This window comes from Physella acuta, unplaced genomic scaffold (genome assembly GCF_028476545.2).
Source record: "Physella acuta isolate Inbredline_101_S28 unplaced genomic scaffold, ASM2847654v3 ptg000616l, whole genome shotgun sequence".
Taxonomy (NCBI): domain Eukaryota; kingdom Metazoa; phylum Mollusca; class Gastropoda; family Physidae; genus Physella; species Physella acuta.
In genome coordinates this window covers 550,690-572,500 of record NW_026732135.1, presented here as the reverse complement: position 1 = coordinate 572,500, position 21,811 = coordinate 550,690, and the positions used below count along the sequence as shown (strand labels likewise).

The 21,811-nt window shown below is 34.6% G+C and overlaps 1 protein-coding gene across 1 annotated transcript in view; it reads left to right on the top strand.

The window, feature by feature from the left end:
• LOC131947914 (uncharacterized) overlaps window positions 1–21,811 on the top strand; it is a 36,948-nt gene that overhangs the window by 4,922 nt on the left and 10,215 nt on the right. The window contains exons 5-10 of the mRNA XM_059309316.1: window positions 754–985; window positions 2,924–3,100; window positions 4,592–4,777; window positions 7,831–8,019; window positions 9,202–9,386; window positions 11,566–11,770. Of these exons, the coding sequence (XP_059165299.1) occupies window positions 754–985; window positions 2,924–3,100; window positions 4,592–4,777; window positions 7,831–8,019; window positions 9,202–9,386; window positions 11,566–11,770 (1,174 nt within the window). The remainder of the gene's footprint in view (window positions 1–753; window positions 986–2,923; window positions 3,101–4,591; window positions 4,778–7,830; window positions 8,020–9,201; window positions 9,387–11,565; window positions 11,771–21,811) is intronic.

Below are 21,811 nucleotides of genomic sequence, written 5' to 3'. Positions count from 1 at the left end.
TTAATGGTGTCACCCGGTGTAATCAGCAACCCTGCCCCCCCCCCTCACTACGCCTCTGCTCACAAGATAAAACATGAATGTAATCAAACTGCGTTACACAAATATACTAACAAGATAAAACATGAGCGTAGGCCTACTTACAAAATAATGCATGCGTAAATTCAAATGAAATTCACGGACGAATGCACATCTTAATACATTAATAGCATCACAATATAATACATACATTGACTTACAATAAATTCCAATAATGAAGTCACATGAAAACACATCAATGTACTAACAATTCTTCAACCATTATTTCAATTATCCACCCTTAACCTGTTTCCCACTATCACTATACACCCCCGTCCCTTCTCCAGAACCCTCAAGGCGCTTACACGTTGAATATAATGCTTAACAATGCATGTCTAAACAACCTCATACTTACCGCACGCACACACGCACACACACATATTTACACACACACGCACACACACACATGCACACACGTACGTACGCACGCATGCACGGACACACACACAAACACATGCACACAAACATCAGTGTATACTTAAAAGCATGTTTACTTAAACACATCAATGAATTTCTAATATGAGTTATATTTTTGTTATAAGCCAATCAGACTACTAAATGGAAATATTTTTTAAAAACTTAAAAAAAAAGAAAAACTTAGATTACAATAAACATCATATCTTTATTGTTGTAAGTTATATAGCATATCGCAATAAAATACTAATGTTATTTCATCAGGAAATCCCCAATGGAGTAAACATACTAAAGAATCCTGCGAAGTCCCACTGGGCCTACACCCACACTACGCCAGTCGTAAACCCAAACAAGATGTTTAACAAGACTGAAGTTACCCTTGGGATAACCATCAATGAAACCAGTTACACGGACACTGGGTATTTCTGCTGCGCCGTTACGTACCTAAACACGGATGGCGACAAGATTTTTAAACATGGATGCCAATATTTAGACGGTGAGATTATGACTTCATAATTCATAAAAAAATTTATTAGGCATCCAATTAAGTCAAATTAAATGTCATAATGTATTGTCTTCATGTCTTGACCCACGTACCAATTACGAACCGTATCTGTCAGTTAGAAGTGTCCGAATTTTCGCTTCGGCGTTTCGATCTAGACTGACAGACTGACGACAGACTGACGAAGAAGCGAGTTAAATAAAAGCTTGTAAAAATATCATCGTACAGTAAAGCAGGGGTTGGGCAAAGTGCGGCTATCCACAGAGTTGTGTTGCCTGCCAGGTATTCAAAAAAAACCATCCTTTAAATGAGATTTGCTTCATGTCAGCGAACAAAAGTTCGCCTCGTATTTTTTTCCCATTAGAGCGGCTATGTCAATGTGCATGCGCAGGCAAGGAAATAAATGCTTTTCCGGTTTGTCAGTTTTATTTCAGTTTTATCAATGCAACATTTTAAGCAGTGCGACCCTCCGCTAAAATACCATACCACAAAGAGGCCCTCCAGCAAAAACAATTACTCACCCCTTCAGTATTGGAACGTCCAAATTACCCGGGTACGTGACGGTGGGGTGCGGGTTTACCCAGCGTTCAGTGGGGTGGAAGATAAGCCTAGTGAGAACCGAAGACAGAAGCGACCGATACACGGTAATCAAACCGATATCCTAGACTGACCTAGACAGTTGGTCGGCGTTAGCCGTGTCGAAGCCAGCCTGGCTAATGGGAGACAACTCCTGACCCAGTGATGTCCCTAAAAAAGAGAAAGGAAAGTGTAGGAATGTGCAGGGGCAATACACTGTATTTAGACAGCAGCTTAACGTTTATTTCCTAATCCAAATACGATTTTTCATTAATGTTTGTCTTTCATCATCATATCCCTTCTGAACACAAGACACGTAAGGCGTATGCAGTAGAGTTCATCTGTTTCAATGACCGCAGCATACAAGGGGTTTAATATTCTAAGCACTTTGCCAACCACGTTTATGTCCCTAACGCTAGGTACCAATCAACAATCTAGCTCTCTACCGTTAGGCCACGCCGTCCCTATTATAGAATCTTTAATGAGAGAATATAATTAGACCCATACGCAGCTAATTAACGAAAATAGAAATCAGGTCTTGTGAATCTTGTTCGTCATGGCATAATGCCCAAACAGTTTTTAAACAATAATTATAACACATGTCCAGTATATCTAACTTAAAAATGTATATATTTCCTATCAAAAAACATCATGATAGTCATATCTTAGTTAATATTTTGTTCTTAGCATTGAACTCTGAAAAACGTAAACTTGTGTAGCACATAATATATACTTAATGGAGAATTAACAGGTCGGCGTGGTCGAGTTGGTTGCTAAACCGAAAAGTCTCAAGTTCAAACCCTCCAAAATCAAACAACTGCTGTAAGAAAATACAAATAGAAAAGCAGGCTGATTTCGGAGTCAATGAATGGCGCATAACCAGTTGGCACGTATTCTTAATTGTGTTGGAGGGAATCCCTTCCAACACTAAAATTAAGAACGAAGAAGAATAATGAATTAATTCAACAAATCTGAGGCGTAGCGACCCTTCCCGGCGCCCGGGGACATACTTTCAATTTGGCTCCCACCTCGGGAGCAAATTTTCGATTTGCACCCCCACCCCTCGAACTTCTCATTCATTTGCACCCCCCCCCTCAAACTTTCGATTTGCACCCCCCCCCTCGAACTTTTCATTTGCACCCCCCCCCCTCAAACTTTCCATTTGCACCCCCCCCCTCGAACTTTTCATTTGCACCCCCCCCCCTCAAACTTTCGATTTGCACCCCCCCCTCGAACTTTCAATTTGGCGCCCCCCCTAAGGTCGGCGCCCGGGGACAAAAGTCCCCCCCGCCCCCCCCCCCCCCCCCCCCCACCCCTCGCTACGCCTTTGCAACAAATACACTTTTTTTTTTAAAGTTGTGAACTGCCCCCTGCGATCAACGCTAGAAAACGGAAAGTGGAAGAACTGCTCGCCAAAGGGAGGCTGTACCATTGAGTGCGACCCTGGGTATGTTCTAGAAGGTCCTGCCACCGTCCACTGTGTTGTTGACGTCAGACAGGCGACGTGGACCGAGCAAGGGAAATGCGTTCAAGGTTGGAATAGTTGGTATATTGTTTTGTACACGTAATAGGGCTTGTAAATCTCGGTCTCTCTCGCTTAAAATTCGAAATCTCGTTAGCTAAAGAGAGATACATTTTTTAACTAAATTTCAATTATTTTGAACGAGATTCCCATTCATAAAAAAAACATGGCTGTAATTGTTTCTAGGCTTCGCTTCAAGATTTTAAAATACAAAGAGTACCCGCAATACTACAATTATAAAAAAAAGTCTTACTAATTCTAATTAAGAACCCTTGGCCTAGGCTTTAAATATGTATATTAATTAAGGACAACATGTTACGAATTCAAATAAATAATAACAAACTGCATGCTTAAAAAATCGTTATTATACTTAGGCTATATTTTCCTTTAAAATTGCCTACATCATTTAGTCTATAATTATGATTGTTCACAATTTTTAAAAAAAACTTAATAATAGCGGAAGTAAATTTTCTATTTTCTCTCTCTTTTTTTTTTTTTTTTTTTTTTTTTTTTTTGTTACCGATTAAATAAAAATATTCATATACATATTCGAAATATAGAAGCTGATCAGTAAATCGTCAGGTCGGGTGTCACCCGGTGCGGCAACAACAGGTGTCCCCGTCCCCCGTCCCCCCTCCCCCCCTCCCCAGCCCCAGACGTGGATTGACATGTCAGTTATTACAATTATTAAGAAAACTTTTTTCTTCAGACAAATTTTGCAACGTTTATTTGGTTTCAACCCCCTTCACCCCTCCACCCGATGATAGCTTTAAATTGGGCAACGATAATTCTAACGATGTTCATCTATAGTCGGTTATAAATACAGCTGGATGTAGTATAGTTTTCTATATCGTTAGCAGGTTTACGTCATAGTGTCACCCACCCCCCCCCCCACACACACACCCTCCACCAACTTTGTCTTGATTGGTCAATTTCGCTCTTAATGTTAAGACTTTTTAAATCTAAATAATCATTTATTTAACTGAACTGATCGTTTTTTTCCTTTTTATATTTTTATTATTTTTGGCTGGTTGTCACCCCCTAAATGGTGTCACCCGGTGCGGTCCGCACCCACCGCCCCCTACTCGCAACGTCTCTGATTTACTTACAAGCCCTATTATTCAGTAAATTTTTCATTCCGCTGCTGAATAACAATAGGGGAAGTAAATTTTCTATTTTTCTTTTTTTTTTAAACCGATTAAATACAAATATTCACAATTGGTTTGAAAAATACTAGCTGATTAGTTAGAGAACGAAAAGCTGGTAACTTACTTACAAGCCCTATAATTCAGTGCATTTTCATTTCGCTATTGAAAAACAATAGGGGAAGTAAATTTTCATTTTTTTTTACGAATGAAATAAAAATATTTACATTTAGTTTAAAAAATACTAGCTGATCAGTACGAGAACGAAAAGCTGGTAACTTACTTACACGCACTATTATTCAATGAAATTTTCATTTTGCTGTTGAACAATCCCCGAGTTTTTATTTTTCTCATCAGTTGGGTGTGTAGATCCGCCCAGTGTTGACCACGGCAACTGGAAGAGCCCCTGCGAGCGCACGGTCGGCAGCATTTGTTCACTGGAGTGTGAAAAGGGCTATAACTTAGACGGAGCTGACTATGTCATGTGTGTTGAAAAGTCCTACCAATTTCAATGGTCTAACGCAGGAACCTGCAAACATGTCGGTGTGTAGATAACGTATTATTGTTTCAATTATTAAACACTCATGCCAACATATTATGGTATGAAATTGCTAACTCGCTCAAATATGTACGAACATTTAGGGGAGATATTCAATGATGTATAAACCTACTGAAAGCCTACCTATTAGTTACACATTGAAAAGAAAGCATTAATTTCTTTACAATATATTATTATCCTTGTGATATTTTCTACGTCATTATTTATATTCTTACAGGAAACTAGTTTATGAAAAATTTGTTGGCAAGATTCTCGTTTTTTTTCATTCATAACATTATATCAATGCACTTACTTTAATTTATATTTAGGTAATTTCTGGACATACATTTAGAAACTTTAATTTATTTTTTTTTGACTTGAAGCTCAAATCGCATGTATCATTGATTTTAATTCGTTTAGGAATGTATGCATCTAAATATATTATACTAAATTGTACAGAATTTCGCTTTTGATAAATTAATGAATGTAGTTTAAATATTATCCATAATCCGTTTGAGTGATTTAAAAATAGGAATAACAAAAAAGAAAGTAGTGTTCTATTGGCTTTTTCACTTAGAAGAAGTTGAGATTAAAATACTTTGATTCATAACGAACTATGTGTCTAAATGAAATTCGCTTTCAGAGTAATTTAATGCATACATAAATATGAAGTATACACGTAATACTTTCAGATTTTTTTATTAAATGTATTTTAATTTGTTAAAATTAGTGCTATAAATATTGGACGTTTGCGCTTACCATATTCTTCAAAGACTAATGCAAAAATATTCTGTAGTAAAGTATAGTTAAATAAACCGGTAGTGATCTCCCCTAAACTTTCTCGAATATTCTTATATAAAACAACAGGGGATGGTAACTGGGGATACAGTTATGATTTTTAATCCATTTTAAATACTTAAACTTTTAAAAATAGAATAGAATCTCATAAAAAAAACATTGCGCACCAAGCAAACGCCGAATAAAAACGCGTATAATAGTGCGCAATATTATTAGTACTTTTAAAATTTACATTAGTTTTTTGAGAAATCGGAAGTAGCGTAAATTACTACTTCCAGTCAACGGAAATTACTCAAAATTTAACAGAAGGTAGAGAATTAGATCTTTTACTTACATGTGAAATTTCATTTATCTATCTGAAATAGTACTCAAGTTATAGGCTTTTGAAAAATTCAAAGTAGGAAAAGTACCACTTCCGGTTATCGGAAATCGCTCAAAAGTTGATACGGATCTACGATTTTGATAAAATACTTATATATGAAATTTCATCAACCTAGCTGTAACGGTACTCAAGTTATCGTGTTTACACACGGACAGACACACAGACACACACACACACAGACATACGGACAAGATTGCAAAATTATGTTTTTCCGTATCAGTGAGGTGTAAAACGTCGAGATTTGTAAAAATCTCGATTTTTTTTTTTTGCACGATTACAATACTTTCTCTATACTACGTATATACGAGAAAGTAAAAAAGATAACCTTCAAACCATTTTTACATGCGAATATTAGTTTTAACTTATGCAATACCACCTGAAATAGATATTTTAATATGATATTTCTACATACAAATATTAGATGTGACTTGCTAAATAGAGGTTTTAATATTCTATTTTTACATTCAAATATTAGGTGTAACTTGTGATTTACCACCTAAATTAGAGGTTTTAATATTGTATTTCCACATACGCATATTAGCTGTGACTTGTGAAATAGATATTTTAATATTCTATTTCCACACACAAATCTTATGTGTGACTTACCACCTGAAATATAGGTTTTATTATTTAAATATTAGGTGTGACTTGTGACTTACCATCTTAAATAGAGGTTTTCAATGTTCTATTTCCACTTACATATATTATGTGTGAGGTGTGAATTACCCACTGAAATAGATTTAATATTTTATTTCCCTTTCAAATATTTGATGTGACTTGTGAATTACCATCTGAAATAGAGGTTTTATCATTCAAATCTTAGGAGTGACTTGTGAATTACCACCTGAAATAGAGGTTTTATTATTCAGATCATAGGTGTGACAAGTGAATTACTACCTGAAATAGAGGTTTTATTATTCAAATATTAGGTGTGACCATTGAATTACCACCTAAAATAAAAGTTTTATTATTCTAATTCCACATACAAATATTAGGTGTGACTTTTGAATTACCACCTGAAATAGAGGTTTTATTATTCAAATCTTAGGTTTGACGTGTGATTTACCACCTGAAATAGAGGTTTTATCATTTAGTCTTAGGTGTGACTTAGGTTTTATCATTCAAATCTTAGGTGTGACTTTTGAATTACCACCTGAAATAGAGGTTTTATTATTCAAATCTTAGTTGTGACTTAGGTTTTATTGTTTAAATATTAGGTGTGACTTGTGAATTACCACCTGAAATAGAGGTTTTATTATTCAAATCTAAGGTGTGACTTTTGAATTACCACCTGAAATAGAGGTTTTATCATTCAAGTCTTAGGTGTGACTTAGGTTTTATCATTCAAATCTTAGGTTTGACGTGTGATTTACCACCTGAAATAGAGGTTTTATTATTCAAATCTTAGTTGTGACTTAGGTTTTATCATTCAAGTCTTAGGTGTGACTTGGGTTTTATCATTCAAATCTTAGGTGTGACTTTTGAATTACCACCTGAAATAGAGGTTTTATTATTCAAATCTTAGGTGTGACTTAGGTTTTATCATTCAAATCTTAGGTTTGACGTGTGATTTACCACCTGAAATAGAGGTTTTATCATTCAAATCTTAGGTGTGACTTTTGAATTACCACCTGAAATAGAGGTTTTATTATTCAAATCTTAGTTGTGACTTAGGTTTTATTGTTTAAATCTTAGGTTTGACGTGTGAATTACCACCTGAAATAGAGGTTTTATTATTCAAATCTTAGGTTTGACTTAGGTTTTATCATTCAAGTCTTAGGTGTGACTTGGGTTTTATCATTCAAATCTTAGGTGTGACCTGTGAATTACCACCTGAAATAGAGGTTTTAATGTTCTATTTCCACTTACAAATATTAGGTGTGACGTGTGAATTACCACCTGAAGTACAAGACGGCGACTGGAGACATCCGTGTGAGCACACCGTCGACAGCGTTTGTTATTTGACGTGTAACGAGGGCTACATCGTGAGTGGCGTGGACAGCATCACGTGTCACACAGTGGATTTATTGAACGAGTGGTCAGAACATGGAGAGTGCAAAAAAATTGGTATGTCATATATTTTTTTTTCGTTAGTTATTCCGAAATCGTCAGACTAAATAATAACAGATGCATTGAATTATATTTGTAACATAAGAAAACGTGCCTGTCGTTTATCTAATACAGTTGGCATTGTACATTATTTATCTTTAATTTAACGTTTGGTTATTGAACGGTTGTCTGGAAAAAAAAATTAAAAACAAATATAACTTAAAGTATAAAATTTTGCTCAATTGGAATTATTTATCTAATACAGTTGGCATTGTACATTATTTATCTTTAATTTAACGTTTGGTTTTTTAATGGTTGTCTGGAAAAAGAAAATTTTAAAAAATCTAACTTAAAATATACAATTTTCTCAATTTGAATTATTACCAACAATGTCTATGAAATCCTTAACGTTTTTATGGTAATTTGTATAAACCATCTTAGAATTTATTCCGATTTAAATTTTTTTTTAGCATGCAATTTTGAGTTATATATCTATGTTATATATAATAAACATTTGGTTTTGAATAAAATCAATGCTCTAAACTTAACATTAAGTCAAGTTTTTGCTTAATCTTAAACCATTAAATCAACCACGATATAAAATGTTTAGAATGTTCAATTCCAAAAAGGTAATCCATAGTTCGATGAATAGATAAATAAAGGATTTTTTTTTAAAAAAGGGAAAGATACCCTTTGGCACATGCCTCTGAGTAAAGTAGATAAAGATGCTTTGACAGTGACAATGGTGTCTATGATTTTAGAACTCAGAGTGAAAATGTGGTCGGTAAAATACAAAGCCATTTTTAAATATAGATTGTATAAAAATACTTTATTCATAACAGTGCTGGCTTTTATAAAACAAAATTTATTTATTCGGTAAAACACATTATATTTTAATAAAATTAGCATTAATTTCATTAACATGCATTATACATCGTCTCATTTTAATAAAATTAGCATTAATTTTATTAACATGCATTATACATCGTCTCATTTTAATAAAATTAGCATTAATTTTATTAACATGCATTATACATCGTCTCATTTTAATAAAATTAGCATTAATTTTATTAACATGCATTATACATCGTCTCATTTTAATAAAATTAGCATTAATTTTATTAACATGCATTATACATCGTCTCATTACTATTGAACTTTCACGGGCGACCGAACAAAACTGTATTTTCCACTCTACAGCCCCATACACAATAATCGTGCCGTCATCAGTGATTGCAACTGCACCATTTATCGCCGGATGTGAAGCGGACTGGTCCATCCTTAAACAGGTCTACAAACTGGAGCTCTCATGGAAAACTGAGCGGAACCCATTGCTGTTTTATCATTTCGGCTATACAATTTCTAAAGGAAACTATTCTTTCCTCGTAAGAGATTTACGCTATTTACAACTTTGTTAGTAGTCATCATTTTCTTTTCGATCTTGCCCAAGACTCATTGGGTAGATGAAGTAGAGTTCTTCTGTTTGAAAGAATAAGACATATAGGGGATAATGTGGTAAGTATTGTGCAAAGCCACATTTAGCTTACATATCGTGAGCTGGGTAGACTCAGGACGTTCGACAGACTCGAGGTTAGGATCCGAACTCGAACATTTCTGGTTCGCAGTCATAAGGTATACCTTTCAACCACTCCCTATACAAACATTTTAAAAAAAAATAAAAAAAATTATCCTCACGTGCCTCAGGATAGATGTTGCAGATACAGTTCTTATGTTGTTCTTGTTTTTTACTTTCTCGTACATACGAAGTATAGAGAAAGTATTGTAAAAAACAAAATCCAGATTTTTGCAAATCTCGACGTTTTACACCTCCCTGAGTCGGAAAAACATAGCTTTGCAATCTTGTCCGTGTATCTCTGTGTGTGTGTGTATGTGTGTGTGTGTGTAAACACGATAACTTGAGTACCGTTACAGCTAGGTTGATGAAATTTCATATATAAGTATTATATCAAAATCGTAGATCCGTATCAACTTTTGAGTGGTAGTTTTTTCACTTTGAATTTTTCAAAAGCCTATAACTTGAGTACTTTCAGATAGATAAATGAAATTTCACACGTAAGTAAAAAATCTAATTTTCTGCCTTCTGTCAAATTTTGAGTAATTTCCGTTGACCGGAAGTAGTAATTTTTTCTCTTTCCGATTTCTCAAAAAACGCATGTGAATTTATAAAGTTCTAATAATATTCCGCACTATTATACACATCTTTATTCGGCGTTCGCTTGGTGCGCAATTCTTTTTCTATGAGATTCTATTCTATTTTAAAAGTTTAAGTATTTAAAATGAATTAAAAATCATAACTGTATCCGAAGTTCCCATCCCCTGTTGTTTTAAATAAGAATATTCGAGAAAGTTTAGGGGAGATCACTCCCGGTTTATTTCACATTAGAAAAAATTGGATAATGTGATCAGTTTGATTCCAAGCCTATTTATTTCCCATTGCTTTCAGTCTAATACATTAGCATATAGCGTTGGGTCGATTCAGGGACATTAGTCAGGCTCGCTTATGTTAAAACTCGGTAATTTCATTCTTCGCTCTAACGTATTAATATTATGTTGAATTCATCCAAGAACAGCTTAAAATAAAAACTGGCATATTTATATTTACTTAATGCACGCGGTGTATTAAATTTTAAATTGTTTTAATGTTTAACATTAGCATGTTATAAGCCTTACTGTCTTGAAATAAAAAAAAAATAATGAATGTTAATCTATACAAACGTCCTTATGAACTATATTTTATAACATTGTTTTTAGTGTTATCTACTGTTTCCAGAAATATGCGCAATCGGAAAACTGCGGAGACTAAACATATATAACTAATTATATTAATACACTTTGATTTCGTCATAGGTTGTTAAACTATTTTATTATGCTACAATGTAAATAAAGTCACTCTTTGTTTATATTAACAAACATTAACATTTTATCGCTTGTCATGCTTGTTGTGAACAGGGCCATCACAATGAGCTGAAATCGGCCTGGGTACGTCATATGTTGCCGAACTTTATTTTATTATGCTACAATGTAAATATAGTCACTCTTTGTTTATACTTACAAACATTAACATTTTATCGCTTGTCATGCTTGTTGTGAACAGGGCCATCACAATGAGCTGAAATCGGCCTGGGTACGTCATATGTTGCCGAACTTTATTTTATTATGCTACAATGTAAATATAGTCACTCTTTGTTTATACTTACAAACATTAATATTTTATCGCTTGTCATGCTTGTATATCACGTAAAACAGGGCCATCACAATGAGCTGAAATCGGCCTGAGTACGTCATATGTTGCCGAACTTTATTTTATTATGCTACAATGTAAATATAGTCACTCTTTGTTTATACTTACAAACATTAACATTTTATCGCTTGTCATGCTTGTTGTGAACAGGGCCATCACAATGAGCTGAAATCGGCCTGGGTACGTCATATGTTGCCGAACTTTATTTTATTATGCTACAATGTAAATATAGTCACTCTTTGTTTATACTTACAAACATTAACATTTTATCGCTGGTCATGCTTGTATATCACGTAAAACAGGGCCATCACAATGAGCTGAAATCGGCCTGGTTATTTAGCGTGCTCAACATCCCACCAGAAAACCAGCCTTTCACGGCCAGCCCTAGACTTGAGATCGAGGTACCGAAGGCGGATTTTCAAGACACTGGCATGTACTGCTGTGAGGTCACCTACAATGAGACACTCGGGACGGTCAAGACTGCGCTTAGCTGTCAAAACCTCACAGGTGTGTACCTATTACACTATTACGGAGGCGTAGCGACCCTTCCCGGCGCCCGGGGACAAACTTTCGATTTGCAACCACCCCTCTAACCTTCGATTTGCACCCCCCTCAAACTTTTGATTACTTTTTCCAACCCATTTTGGCGCCCCCTAAGGTCGGACATATGTTCCCCCCCCCCATCGCTACGCCTCTGACCTATGAAGACAACGTTAAACGATTAAAGTGTTATTATCATCATTGTCCGTTTTTTTTCCAAAAAAAAGGGGCTGATGAAGTATTGTGTACCTCCTGTTGAGACCTCGGCTTATGTAGCAATAATGTGGTCACCATTATGCTTTTCTTTCCCTAACGTGAGTTAGGTACCCATCAGAGGTGGGTGAACTCTGGGACATTTCAACTAATTTGAACGCGGAGTCTAACTTGAAACTTTCGGTTTATCAGTCTAGCTCATTATGTAGCACATCCAGAGGCTTAGCGACCCTTCCCGGCACCCGGGGACAAAATTTCGATTTGCACCCCCAACCCTTTCAAACTTTCGATTTGCACCCACCTTCTCAAGATTTCGATTTGCACCCCTCCTCAACCTTTCAATGTACACCCCCTCTCAACCTTTCAATTTATTATGTGTCCCCCCTCGCTACACCTCTGAGCACATCAAACTCATTACTAATGCCTTCGAACAATTCTCTAGCATGGAAGCCGGACGTTTTCCCGAAAGACACTTGCCCGAATGCCGTTTGCCCGAAGGCCGATTTCCCGAATGGACACTTGCCCGAATGCGACAAATGCCTGAATGGACACTTGCCCGAATGCGACAAACGCCAGAATGGACACTTGCCCGAATGCGACAAATGCCCGAATGGACACTTGCCCGAAAGCGACAAATGCCCGAATGGACACTTGCCCGAATGCGACAAATGCCCGAATGGACACTTGCCCGAATGTTTATATATATATATTTATATACGGCGACAGGACAAATTATGTCAGACAAAATATCCCGAGAAAAAAATATATCAGGAAAAATGATACTATTGACAAATGATCCCTGACAAATAATCTCACAGTACAATATTTATGGTATTTAGGATATATATATATATATATATATATATATATATATATATATATATATATATATATATATATATATATATATATATATATGTATATATATATATATATATATATGCTGACCCGCGGCGTATCATACGCCGCTATTTAGTTGTATATATATATATATATATATATATATATATATATATATATATATATATATATATATATATATACATTAATAGGCCACATTCTTTACAATTTTCAGTAACGGATAATTATTACTCTACCTCCGGAGCCACAAGCGATCGTCTGAGTGTATTATTGCACGTGTGTGTGGTGGTGTTGGTGATGTGTGTGGTGGTGTGGTGGTGTTGCTGATGAACCTATGCATGTGATGTGTAGCGAAACATGCACACAAGAAGGTCTGTATACAAATAATTGCATTTTATGTACAACATAGGTTTTCGTTCACTTTCGCTTCTTCTTTTTTTCCGATTAATCAATAGATAGTAATAGACGATGTTAAAACAAGTTTGAGTAACATTTTGATAATTAGTGGAGCGGATATAATATGTAAAGTCTTCTCATCGGTTTCTTAAAAAAAAAGAAAAAATTATTTGCTACCCTGCTTATATAACCATTTATCTTTTGGAGACAAACACATATATAGCCTATGTATATATATATATATATATATATATATATATATATATATATATATATATATATATATATATATATATATATATATATATATATATATATATATATATATATATATATATATATATATATATGTATATGTAAATGTAAATATATATGTATATATATACAAATATACAAACATATATATATATCTACTAAGTACGTATTATATTTCAGATTTAAAACCCACACTACGTAGTTAGCTGTCAAGTGTTTTAAAATTAAACCACTCGGCCCCCACAGAGACCATTCAGGCTCCATCAATAGGTTTAATTTTACAGCATAAAGACTACTGACTGAATTCTAAAAAATGAATTAAATCAAATGATTTTTTTTTTAATTAATTTTTCAATATAGGAGACTAGAATTTGTTATATTAAGTATTAAAATGCATTATCCTTATAAGGAAATGCAATTTTTTATTTTCAATTATTTTAAGTTTCTATTTGTTTGTAACTAATTTGCATTTTATCGTTTTTACAAAAAGATGCATATTACAAAAAAACATGTTTTTTTAAAAACAAATAATAGCATGAAAATGACTTACAAAATATGAATTTTATGAACATAACCAATTTATTTGCTTTCCTTTTTGGTAATATCGTATCAAATGTATATTGAAAATTGAAGATTGTAAGCTGCTAATGAAAATATATGCTATAACTATGAAAATATAGTACTGTATTATTGCAAATCAAAAGCAAAATAAAAAGTGTTGAAGCATCTATATACTTACTTGTTTTAGGTTAACAAATGGGTTGAATAAAGTTGAATCTAATTTGAATTTTTTTGCATTGTTTCATTTAATTGTAATTTATGTTGTTACTTTTTGCATGTATAAGATTTTTGTGTGAGGCAATAAACCAAAAAAAGTACAAAATATATTTAATTCAAATGAAATACTATTGACTTCACAAATAAAATAAGCAAACCCTGCGTTAGTAGTGGCGGTTGCTGTATTTTTGTAGGCTAATTGCAATTTTAAATAAATCACAACTTCTACCTTCATAGTTACTTGAAATTAAAATGTACGCGAATATGTGTGGCTTCTATGTGTAGTAGGGTCGTCTGGTCTTTGACTGGTGGTAGCTGAAGAGTGAGTTCTACACGCCTTAACTGGGATGTGAATTCGGGAAAAGACATAATGATATTAGATGCGTAGCGAGGGGGGGGGGGGGGCGGGGGTGCGGAGCGCACCGGGTGACACCATTTAGGGGATGACACCAAGGCAAAAAATAGCAAACTATATAGACAAAAATGATAAATAGTGTTTTAAGACTTGCAAATCAAAAGTTTGAGGGGGTGGGGGGGGGGGGGGGGGGAGGCTGTAAATCGGAAGTTTGAGGGAGGGGTGCAAATCGAAAATTTGACGGGGGGGGGGGGGGTGGTTATAAATTGAAAATTGAAAGTTTGTCCCCGGGAAATGTCGCTACGCCTCTGGGGATGACACAATTAAGTGCCGCACCGGTTGACACCCGACCTCGCTACGCCACTGAATGTGATAACTATTCTGTTCGGGGATAAGCCAGAACATAAGCCCCAGTCCGTGAGTAGTGAGCATCGGAGACAATATATATAACGAGCCGACCCGCTGCGTATCATACGCCGCTATTTAGTTGTTGTTTTTTTCTACTTTTCAGTAATTTATAATTTGTAAATTCGACAGTACCAATGCTGCCATTGAAAATATTTGCTTAAAAACACTACACCCCCCCCCCCCACGTGAAAGCAGCCTCCTCTTAGTTACCTCCTCTAAGTTTAAAATCGTTTCAAACTCAATTATCTGCCCCTAATAGCCGTCACCAAACCCGTCTCTATAATTGTAAAATGTAAACAGAGTGAACACCGCTCACCAGATCATGTGGGGGTGGGGTGGGGGTGGTAGTGATAGTGATAGAGAGGAAGAGAGGGGACTGCAAAGGCGCGCTTGCAGCTTGTTTTCTAACTGATCCCAGAAGAGAATTATATATATAGATTGCCTGACACGGAACATGTCTTTAAGTCCAAAGTGGGTAAACAATTTTTTTTCTTACATTTAAAAAAGACTGATGTGAAATCGTTATAATGTTTGGAAAAAAACATGTGAAAAATGTTACTAAAAATAAGATTTTAAAATATATCTCGCTTCATATATATCAAAAAGGATCTCACAATTATTTTTACTTTCTCATATATACGAAGTATAGAGAAAGTCTTGTAATCGTGCAAAAAAAATCGAGATTTTTACAAATCTCGACGTTTTACATCTCACTGATACGGAAAAACATAATTTTGCAATCTTGTCCGTATGTCTGTGTGTCTGTGTGTCTCTGTGTGTGTGTGTGTGTGTGTGTGTGTGTGTAAACACGATTACTTGAGTACTGTTACAGCTAGGTTGCTGAAATTTCATATATAAGTATTTTATCAAAATCGTAGATCCGTATCAACTTTTGAGCGATTTCCGATAACCGGAAGTGGTACTTTTCCTACTTTGAATTTTTCAAAAGCCTATAACTTGAGTACTGTTTCAGATAGATAAATGAAATTTCACATGTAAGTAAAAGATCTAATTCTCTACCTTCTGTTAAATTTTGAGTAATTTCCGTTGACCGAAGTAGTAATTTACGTTACTTCCGTTTTCTCAAAAAACTAGTGTAAATTTTTAAAGTACTAATAATATTGCGCACTATTATGCACTTTTTTATTTGGCGTTCACTTAGTGTGCAATTAATTTGTCTACGAGATTTTATTCTAATTTTAAAACTTTAAGTATTTAAAATGGATTAAAAATCATGTCTATAGCCCGAGTTTCCATCCCCTGTTATTTTATATAAGAATATTCGAGAAAGTTTAGGGAAGATCACTCGCTTTTTATTACAAATGTGTATTCAATGTTGAGCGATTCCATATTATTAAAAAAAAATACTTCCGTTGTAAAATAAATTTAGGGGCATACTAGTTTCAACAGTTATAACTTAGGGCCTAGTTTAAAGTTAGATCTTACTTGCCCATGTACTATTTGTATCAAGACTTCCTGCTTAAACATTATCATGAGCGGAAGTAACATAGGGGCGAGTGAATACAAATCACATCAATACAGAAGAGGATGTCACGGTTTTATTCATATTCAGTGGCGTATCGAGGTCGGGTGTCACCTGGTGCGGGGGTTAATGGAGGCGTAGCGACCCTTCCCGGGGACAAACTTTCGATTTTCGATTTGCATCCCCCCCCCCCCTCAAACTTTCGATTTTGCACCCCCTCCCCCTCAAACTTTCTATTCTTACAATTTGCACCTCCCCTCCTCTCAAACTTTTGATTTGCACCTCTTAAAACACTATTTAACACCCGAATTAATCACTTAATTAAGTCGAATTATCATTTTTCTCTATATATTTTGCTATATTTTGCCTTGGTGTCACCCCACTAAATGGTGTCACCCGGTACGGTCCGCACCCACACCCCCCCCCCCTCGCTACGCCTCTGTTCATATTAGGCCTGACACTTTTAGGACTCTGGCCGACAGCAGGACAGAGTAAGTCAGTGTTTAATTTTTTTTTTTTACATGTTTCTTCTGTTTAAGTAATTTCTTTATTGTTCGATAAAATAACTAATAAATTCATCTTTCAAGTATTTTATATTTTAATTTTAGCCCTATTCATAATGAACCTTACTTTTAGCGTTGTTGGATAAAAATCTTATTTATATCAGTTTTGCATTCATAGCGGCGTAAAAGTACGACATTCAAAAAAAAACAACTTAAGCCTAATAAATCTTCTGTTTATGTAACTTCGTTATTGTTCAATAAAGTAAAAAAAGTTTCCCTGTCAAACCTGACGGTCTATGGGGCAAGTGAAGTAGAGTTCACTTGTTTCTGTGACCTCGGCATATGAAGAGATAGTGTATTGTTCAATAACATAACTAATAAATTCATCTTTTAAGTCTTTTTGTTTTAATTTTGGTCCTATTTATAAGGGACCTAACTATTAGTGTTGTTGGATAAAAATCTTATTTTTGCATTCATAGCGGCGTAAAAGTAAGAGTGGTGGTTATGTGGTGTGGTGGTGTGGTGGTGTGGTGGGGAGGTGGTGTGGTGGTTAGGTGGTGAGGTTAGATGGTGAGGTGGTGTGGTGGAGTGGCGATGAGGTGGTGAGGTGGTATAGTGGTGAGGTGGTATGGTTAGATGGTAAGGTGGTGTGGTGGTGTGAAGCGACACCCTCAGCTATCCTGATCCTCGACAATGTGATGACACTGTATATAATTATCCGTATTTAATGCTTCAAAATCAAAACCGGGACATCGATGTTTTTTTTCTAAATTTTTTTTTTCGCGCGGCGAGTCTTAATGGGTAGGGTCCAGAAAAAAACAACTTCTCAATTAATACGTTTCATTTATTTATTTGTAATTATTCTTATTTCATTAATTTACTTATTTGAATTGTATTAAAGAGAATATATCCTGATACCAAACTGCCTTTCGTTTGCGGTCAAAGGGAAATAACCAGTAATTTATACCAATTAAGAACATATACACGGTTATTTCCCATTGGTACCAACATTTATTGTTTTTTTCCTTTTTCGAATAGGATTTTTGCATAGAAATCGTTTAGCTGGTGAGGGCATGATAGAAGACAGAAACAGCGTGTGTTCAAAACATCGGGCAGATAAGGCTCTTTAGAAATCAGTCTAGTAGTGAACACTATAAAAAACAAACAAAAAACAACAGCTCAGTAGTTACCAAAGTAGGCGATTTCGCCCCCCCCCCCCACCAATACTTCAAGGGTAAATGTACTTGATTTGGGGGGGGGGGGGGGGGATATAATTGTTAATTCCTTGTGTGCTGGCGTATAAAAAAACTGGGGCGTTGCTAACGTCAAGAAGGAACCACTAGTTTAACCAGACGAAAATTTGTTTTTAGACACACAAAGTTGTAAGCTGAGCTTACGTGGTGCGAAAAATATAGAGAGCCGCTCTCCTATGTAGAGGTGGTTACAGCCCTTGGCTCCTTGAGGATCATCAAGGAATAGTTGTAAGCCATGCTATGCTTGTGATCAAAGTACATCATTATTTGTAAATATTTAAGAACCGGATCGAATACACCCATTTGACGATTACAAAAGATGACCTTACGCCTGTTTTAGTAATATTTATATTTAAGTGTAGAATCACTAAAATGTTAAATCAGCCTAAGTAAATCAAATAAAAAACTTCAAATGTAATCTTGTCTCAAATATTTTACTACTAGTATCAATGACACTGTATTAGTGTTGTTTCAATCCAACATATTCAGATCTATATTTGAGTATTTTACGATCCAATTGCTTCTTGATATTTATATCATCGCCTTTTCTCGTTTGAGCTCAAGACGCACGAAGCAGATGAAGCAGTGTTAATCTGTTTCAATTACATCGGCATATGAGGGAATAATGTGGTGAGCATAATGCCAAGTCGCCTTTGTTTCCCTAAAATGAGTCGGATACCCATCTGAGCTGGTTGAACTTAGGGACTACTGATTTGAAACTGAATTCGAACTAGAGAATCAATTTTAATAAACCGGTAGTGATCTCCCCTAAACTTTCTCGAATATTCTTATATAAAACAACAGGGGATGGTAACTGGGGATATGGTTATGATTTTTAATCCATTTTAAATACTTAAACTTTTAAAAATAGAATAGAATCTCATAAAAAAACCATTGCGCACCAAGCGAACGCCGAATAAAAACGCGTATAATAGTGCGCAATATTATTAGTACTTTAAAAATTTACATTAGTTTTTTGAGAAATCGGAAGTAGCGTAAATTACTACTTCCAGTCAACGAAAATTACTCAAAATTTAACAGAAGGTAGAGAATTAGATCTTTTACTTACATGTGAAATTTCATTTATCTATCTGAAATAGTACTCAAGTTATAGGCTTTTGAAAAATTCAAAGTAGGAAAAGTACCACTTCCGGTTGTCGGAAATCGCTCAAAAGTTGATACGGATCTACGATTTTGATGTAATACTTATATATGAAATTTCATTAACCTAGCTGTAACGGTACTCAAGTTATCGTGTTTACACACGGACACACAGACACACAGACACACAGACACACAGACATACGGACAAGATTGCAAAATTATGTTTTTCCGTATCAGTGAGGTGTAAAACGTCGAGATCTGTAAAAATCTCGATTTTTTTTTTGCACGATTACAATACTTTCTCTATACTTTGTATATACGAGAAAGTAAAAATTATCAATTTTAAAAATTAGATTCTGCAACGTATAAGCCGCAATGTGTGTAACATTCTCAGTACTGGTTTTAACTGGTGTATATGACTGTGTAAATAATTTAACACGATACATGGCCTTCATCTTGCCATTAGGAAGTAAATTAGCAGCTGCTTAATGTTTTGATTTGTTCTTTTGTCTATATGTTGTGAACTTCAACACGCCTTGACTATCTCTCTCTATCTCTATCTATCTATCTCTCTCTCTCTCTCTCTGTGGTATATATATATATATATATATATATATATATATATATATATATATATATTGAGTAAATGCAACTGTAGGCCTTTAGTATTTATTGCATTTATCTTGATTGTTTTAGCAAATGCTACACGTTGGCATGCACTTTTAAACTTTTTATTTAGATACTGCAACGTTTTAGATGACAAATGTATTATATTCTGCCTACTGGCAACGCGGGATATAGACCTGATTTTTAATAAACGTTTAAGTACTTAAACTTTTTAAAATAGAATAGAATTTAGTAGAAAAAAAAAGAATTGCTCGCCAAGTGAATGTAAACAATATGTGTATAATAGTGGGAACATTATTAGTACTTTATTAATTCATTTTCATTTTTTGAGAAAAAGCGTAAATTTATACTTCCTGTCAACAGAAATTACTCGAAATTCGAAAAGAGAATTTTTGATCTTCTACTTATATGTGAAATTTCTTTTATTTATCTGAAACAGTACTGAAGTTATTGGCTTTTAAAAAATAAATCAAACTTCCGTATAACGGAAATCGCTGAAAAGGTGATACAGAACTACACATTTGATATAATACTTGTGTGATATTTCATAAACCTAACTAAAGTTATCCTGTTCACAGACACACACACACACACACGCACACACACACATACACGGACAGAATTGCACATTCCAGTTTTTCCAACTCGGTAACATGTAAACCGTCAAAATTTTGATAAATCTGGATTAGGAATTCTTTTCCGATTAAAATAAATCAACTATATTCCATATACTATGAAGTACTGAGGGGTAAAACGATGAAAACTATCAAAATTGTACGTGATTTGTGTGCACGATTACAATATTTTCTCAATACTCTGTATACGAGAAAGTAAAAATTCGGTGATAACAAATTCTGATATATACAACTTTTTTGTAATTACACTCGAAAGTTTTAGATTCTGAAATACAATATGGCTTCACTGGCCTTTCTGAATACTTTATTGTATTTTATAATATTTAAATTCGTTATTTTCAATTGCTAAGAGGGAGTACTTAAAGTATAACGTTTTTTTCTGACCTATTTTATACTCCGTTTTTTAGTGTAATAGTTTTCAAGGAATTATCTTTTTTTTTTTAATTGTTGTTTTATTATAATTCGTCTTGCGTTTAGCTTTTGATCTGAATTTGTTCAGAATTCTAAAAGACAGTAAGATAGACAGGACAAACAGAATAGCTAAACTATAAAATATAAATGATTGAGCCGAGTTTTGTAATAACTAAGTAGGAAATAAATTAAGAAGGAGGTTTAAAGGGAAGCAAAAAAAAGAGACCCACTCAAAACCAGTATGACGAAGGGTTATGGCTGGTGTCCTTTGCTCCACAGGGGTCACATAATATGAATAAGCTCAAGAAAGAAAAAAAATGTTGGGCAGTAGGCGTGTATAGAATCAAAATTAGTATAAAATATAAGCGCCCATAAAAATCTACATTAATTATTTTATTTAATATAGTATTGCATATTCTGATTAATAGACCGATTACATACAAACAAGCTGTTTCCGTTTGTACTTTGTATTGAAATAAAAGAAAAGAAAACGAATCATCTTAGTAAACTCAAGAAGACTACTTTAAATAAAAAGCGAACGCGTGATGTCATTCAACGTTCTAAAACGCAAAGTTCAACAGGGATCGATTCATAAGTGATTTAGGAAAACGCGTTAGAGTTGGATGCCTTTGGAGAATGATTCTTTGAATTAGATATATTGCATAATATATTTTGATGTATTTTTGAGGTATTATAAATAAATGTTTTAGGAATAAAAACCAACGGA